The following is a 6,000-nucleotide window of genomic DNA, read 5'->3' as shown; positions in this document are numbered from 1 at the left end:
CTGTGAGCTTGTGTGCACGTGTCTGTGTGTTCTTTTCTGTCCTGCTACTGGAAGGGAGGCCAGGCCCCCATTGGATAATAAAAGGGCTCTGAGACCTCTCCACAGAGCAAGGCTGCTGCGCAGACAGGGGGGCAAGAGAGCAAGTGAGGAAGGAAGGGAAAGGGGAAGAATAGAGGTGAGGAAGAGCCTGGCTGGAGCAGCAGGCAGTGGGAGGAGCTGAGCAGCTGTGGCATTTGGAACAAGTATAAATAGCTTTCTGGGTGGAGCTTGGCCAAACAGGGGTTTGCAGCTGCAGCAGCTCTGCAGGCAGACCTGTCCACTGTTGGCCAGTGGGTACATCCTGGGCTCGAGCAGGGCCCTAGAAGCTCTGACCAGACACCCCTCACCATCACCACATCTTTGGATGCTCTCCTGGCCAGCCATGCTGCTGGGTGGCCTCCTTCTCATGGTGGCTACCATGACTGTGGCCCAGCGAAGGGGGCAGGGGGCGGGAGCGCGCCGCCAGAGGCACCGAGTGCAGCATGGTCAGTGCAGCTACACCTTCCTGCTGCCCGAGCCTGAGCCCTGCCCCCCAGAGCCTGAGGCCTTCAGGGGCTCCAACAGCCTCCAGAGGGACTCGCCAGCCACTGCACTGAACCTAGGGGACTGGCCTACCCAGCGTGTGCAACACCTGGAGAAGGTGCTGGAGAACAACACAAAGTGGCTGCAGAAGGTATGGGCTGGGCTGCAGAGGGGTCTGGGCTGGGCTGCAGAGGGGTCTGGGCTGGGCTGCAGAGGGGTCTGGGCTGGGCCTGCAGAGGGGTCTGGGCTGGGCTGCAGAGGGGTCTGGGCTGGGCCTGCAGAGGGGTCTGGGTGGGCTGTAGAGGGGTCTGGGCTGGGCTGCAGAGGGGTCTGGGCTGGCCTGCAGAGGGGTCTGGGCTGGGCTGCAGAGGGGTCTGGGCTGGGCTGCAGAGGGGTCTGGGCTGGCCTGCAGAGGGGTCTGGGTGGGCTGTAGAGGGGTCTGGGCTGGGCTGCAGAGGGGTCTGGGCTGGGCTGCAGAAGGTATGGGCTGGGCTGCAGAGGGGTCTGGGCTGGGCCTGCAGAGGGGTCTGGGCTGGGCTGCAGAAGGTATGGGCTGGGCTGCAGAGGGGTCTGGGCTGGCCTGCAGAGGGGTCTGGGCTGGGCTGCAGAAGGTCTGGGCTGGGCTGCAGAGGGGTCTGGGCTGGGCTGCAGAAGGTCTGGGCTGGGCTGCAGAGGGTTGGGCATGCAGGGGGTGGGAGGCAGTGATCGGCAGCTGAACTTCCATCCCAGAGGCTTCCCAGGGCACAGAGGGCCAGGCTGATGGGTTTCTTGTCTCTGAAGGGTATAGATTGAGATAATGAGGCCCAGAGAGGGGCAGGGACAAGCCTAAGGCCACACAGCAAGACTAGGTAAGTTCAGAACTGGAAACCTGACTCCGTAACTGCCACTCATTCATTCACTATAAGACTGTTATAGGCCAGGCCCTTCCTAGGTGCTGGGGATATGGCAGCAGATAAACAGTGTGTCCCCTTTTGGACCAGTGGGGACAAGAGGCATAAAGAGATGAACAATAAAAATCTATGTCAGACGGTGAAGCAAAATGAAGGAGTGAAAAAGGCAAGAAGTGACCAGAGATGGCTATTTAAGGTCAGATAAATCGAGAAGGTGACATTCGAACCCTGAGAACAAGTGACGTGAAGGAGCAGCCCATGCAGGTATCTGGGGGAAGGGCCTTCAGGGCAGAGGGCCCAGCAGGTACAAAGGCTGTGAGGTGGGAATGCAGTCTGGGTGCTCAGGGAACAGCAGGACGGCCAGTGTGGCTGGAGCAGAGAAGGAAGGGGACAGAGGGGGAGGGACAAGACCCGAGAGGTGAGGGGAGGGCAGGCCATGTTGGGTCTTGGGGGCCTCTGGAAGGACTTCGGCTTTGGCTCTGAGCATCTTGGGAGCCTCTGCAGGATTCTGAGCAGGGAGAGGCGCACCTGAATGCGTTTAAACAGAATAGACCGTAGGAGACAGGGTGGAGGCTTGAAGCCCAAGTTGGAGGCTGCTGCAGCCACCCGGCTAGAGGTGATGGAGGCCTGAAGCAGGACAGGGCTGGGGAGCAGTGTTGGTGTCACTGGTGTTGTTGGTCAGACCCTGATATATTCTGAAGGGGGAGCCAATGGGCTCTGCTGATCAACTGAATATGAGGTGGCAGAGACAAGGAGTTAAGGACACCACCGCCGTTGTGGCCCAAGGCCAGAGCCTCTCTGGGCTCTCCTGTCCTCATTCTTTCAGCAAACACTCTGAGCACCTACTGCGTGCCAGGCCCTCGGTGAGGCACTGAGGCACAGAGGTGAATGAGGCAGGCTTGTCCCGCGGTGGGCATGGGGACAGGAAAGTTATCCTGCCGGGTCCCAGATGGGCCTGGCTGGCCCCATAAGCAGGAGCTACCCAGGGAGAGAACAGGCTCCAGGCTCCAGGCACAGGAGACAGTCTGACCGACAGCAGAGAGTGGAGAGGAGTGAACAATTCCTGGAGCTTCTGAATGTATTAAACAGCAGACAGCATTTCAGAGACCACAGTGAGAGCAAAGGAGGCAAGAAAGTTCCCCAAAGCACCTCTCCAGGGAGCGGTCCCTTCTCACCCTGTGGTTTCCACATTGTGCAAATAGTATGCCCAATCGGCAACGTTCTCTCCCCAATATGTGCATATTTATTTAATATTTATACATATGTGCCCATTTACGATAATAGATACAGGGTGTGACACAAATTATTATGAACATTAAAAAGATGACATATGGCCCTGGCTGTTGTGGCTCAGTTGGTTAGGCCACATCCCGTGTACCAAAAGGTTGCAGGCTTGATCCCTGGTAGGGAGGGCGCAGGAGGCAGCCAATCAATGTCTCGTTTTCTCATCGATGTTTTTCTCTCTCTCTGCCTCCTCCTCTTTCTAAAAATCAATTTAAAATCTTAAAAAAAAAAAAAAGAGGACATATGAAATCATGTAAATTGAAGTCTCCTCCTGTTTTCCAAGATTGCCTTGTGCACACCCTGGGTTGATGCACCTTCAAGGTGGAGAGGCTGCACTGCTATCTAACCAACCTGCTTCGTGCACACATTCGTATGCACATTCGTACGCGCATGCACTTAACCTCCTGTTTCATTCCTGCCCAAACTGTCTGTCTCTCAGCCCTCACGCACAATCTTTCCATACCCCTCTGCCCACCTGCCCTGCAACATGTCCAGCCTCCACCATCCCACCCTCAGGTCCCTCTCCAGGGACCGCTTGGCCTCACCCTCTGGAGCCGACCCAGTGGGGGCTCCATACCGCCCTGAAGTTTGTGTGTGTCTCTTCAGGTACCTGTTTCCAGTCCCCTATGGATTATTCCTCACCCTCCCTAGGCCTCCATCTTGAACCCCACTCTATCCCCTCACCAGACCGTGGACCTCCTACTGCAACAAGAAATGGGGCCCAGGAGAGAGACGCCCCGCAGCAGCGGGCCCCACACCTGCAGATTCACCTGTGCACCCTCCAGCCCCCGGAGCCTTTCTCCGGCTCGGAGAGAAGGTTCCTCCAGTGGCCAAGGCCGCTTTCCATCCTCTGCAGCCCCTCAGCCTCCTCAAACCAACCCCCCACCCCACCCGTGTCTCCATCTACTTCTCCCTCCCTGCTGGTCCTTCCCCTTCGTGTTTAATCGTATCCAAGTATCTCGCATGTTTCGGAAGGAAGAGAAGGAGGAGAAGAAAGAGAGGAAACAAGCCTCTTTGCCCCCCAGCGCCTCTGACCGCTGGCCTGGCTCTCAGAAGGCCGTACGCTCTACCTCTGCTTCCTCACTTCCCATGTCCACTGTCCACTTCCCCCAGGTCGCCTCCCATGTCCCACTGCCCACATCCAGGGGCCGAGGCTCAGTCTTCATCATGCTTGACCTCTTGACAAACTTAGTACTGCTGCCCAACACCACCCTTCCAGAAACTGTCACCATCGGCAAATCCTCATCTACAAGACATGCTGTTCCGACCGCTTTCCCCACCTCCACGGCCACACCTGGACAGCCGCCTCCATTGCCTACCTAGCCGGTCACCACAGCCGCCATCCGGGCTCCCTGTTTCCACCCTGGCCCCCACAGGACTTTCTGCACTCGGCAGGCAGAGGGGTCCTATTCAAATCTAAGTCAGATCCTGTCTCTCCTCTGCTCAAACCCTTCCCAGGGCTCCCATCTCTTCAGAATAAGCAAAAATCCTTACTTCCTGGAACACCCCTCCCCCAGACACCCACATGTGTTACCCCTGACCTGACCTCGGGTCTTTGCTTAAATGTCACCTCCCCACAAAAGCCCTCCTTGTGCACCCTAGTTATCCTCTGTCCCTTCGCCTGGCTTTGGTTTTCTCTCAGCACTTATTACCATCTGTTCTGTAAAGCACTATTTGTTTTTTTTTTCTTTGGCCTGTGAGCTGCAAGAGGGCAGGGACCGTGTGTTTTGTTCACCGCTGGGTTCCCAGGGCTAGGACAATGCCCAGCACATAACAGGTGCCCAGCGCATGTCTCCTAAACGCACGGACGCTCCTCCAGTCTCAGGTTGCTCCAGCCCCCCCACCCCCCACCCCCCCGATCCTGAAATGGTGGTTTCCCGGACTTAATCTCACTCTTGGTTTCCTCTCACACCGAGTGGCACTGCCCTCAGGGTGCCCCACACTTGCGGCACTGTCTCCAGCCTGCTCCACCATGACACCAAGTAGGCATCTGATGGGTTCCTGTGCCCCAAATCCATAGCCCTGATGTCCCCGCCCCACACATCCCCCTCTGAGAGCCCACAGTGTCTCAGCTCCAAAGTCGTCTGACACTCAGCTCTTCCTCCGACCACCTCTCCCTCAGTGTAAGGTGTTAGCACCCAGCCAGCAGCACTCTGCACCCTAGGGATGTCTTTACCCCCATCCCCTCACCCCCAGGAAGCAGGTCCCATCCACCTGGCCGCTGCCCTGGTCGCTGCCCTGGCTCAGGGCTCATCAACATCCACCTGGCTTCTCTACCCCAAGGCTCAGCTCTCATCCATCTTTGACTCCCCTGGGTGCCTGGTGCTTGGGCAACACTGGCTGAGCCAAAGGGTGGGTTTAAACCAAAGGCTTCCAGGTCAGAAGGTACCCAGCTCACCCTTTCAGCTTGCAGTGAAATGTCCTCTCCAGGCATCCGTCCACTGAGCCTGACAACCCTGGGCAGGCCCAACGCCATGGGGTGAAGATCACTGATGTAGGAGTCAGGCAGACCCGAGTTCATACCCTGACCCCAGCACTTACTTGCTACATGGCTATGGATGAGCGAGTCTCAGTTTCCCCATCTGCAAAATGGAGAAAATGACAGTCTGTCGGGGGGTGGCTTGCAAGCCTGGTGAGCTCACTCACGCGCCACTCGGCCTGCTGCCGGGCTACAGCCTCTGCTTCGTGAAGACATCGTGGAGTCCACCTGGGCAAGAAGGCAGGACAGACTGCTGGGCTTTCATTTAATTCAACATGATCTCCATTCTGAACTCTACCACTGGGTGGGGGGAGCTCAGTCTTAGTCAAGTCAGTGCATGGGTGGCGGATAACCTCAGGGTTGGGAATGTCACTGTCCATGCTGGTGTTCTCAAGGGGTCCCCAATCAAGCCTGGTCTTTGGTGGGTTCATGCAAGTGTTTGCCGTGTCATCTCCTAGGTAAGGGCCCCCTTGGGCTGAGTGCTTCCCTCACATCCCCTGGTGTTCAGGTCACTGCCACGCCACTGCCTGTGGAGCAGACCCAGAGGCCTAAACACACCGGCAGTCACTCTCCACGGGTCCTGTCGCTTCCTCGGGTGGCAGCAGAGCCTAGAAGGTGAGAGCCCCACCTCTGGAGTCCATCTGTTGGGATCCGAGACCCGTTCTTTCTCTTCCTCGATGTGTGACGGGGGCAAGTTGCTTCACCTCTCTGAGCCTCGGTTTCCCCTCTGTGAAGTGCAGTGACAGCACCACTGCGTCTGTGAGGATTTAACGAGCTGGTGCGCCT

General features: G+C 57.4%; 1 protein-coding gene across 1 annotated transcript in view; it reads left to right on the top strand.

The window, feature by feature from the left end:
- The first annotated feature begins 332 nt into the window (after positions 1-332).
- The window catches only part of ANGPT4 (angiopoietin 4), a 32,097-nt gene continuing 26,429 nt past the window's right edge, over positions 333-6,000 (top strand). The window contains exon 1 of the mRNA XM_036245337.1: positions 333-712. Coding sequence (XP_036101230.1) covers positions 404-712 — 309 coding nt within the window. The 5' untranslated portion in view covers positions 333-403. The remainder of the gene's footprint in view (positions 713-6,000) is intronic.

Source organism: Molossus molossus, unplaced genomic scaffold (genome assembly GCF_014108415.1).
Source record: "Molossus molossus isolate mMolMol1 unplaced genomic scaffold, mMolMol1.p scaffold_m16_p_6, whole genome shotgun sequence".
Taxonomy (NCBI): domain Eukaryota; kingdom Metazoa; phylum Chordata; class Mammalia; order Chiroptera; family Molossidae; genus Molossus; species Molossus molossus.
Note: the sequence above shows the minus strand (reverse complement) of the source record. Positions and strands in the feature narration are given on the sequence as shown.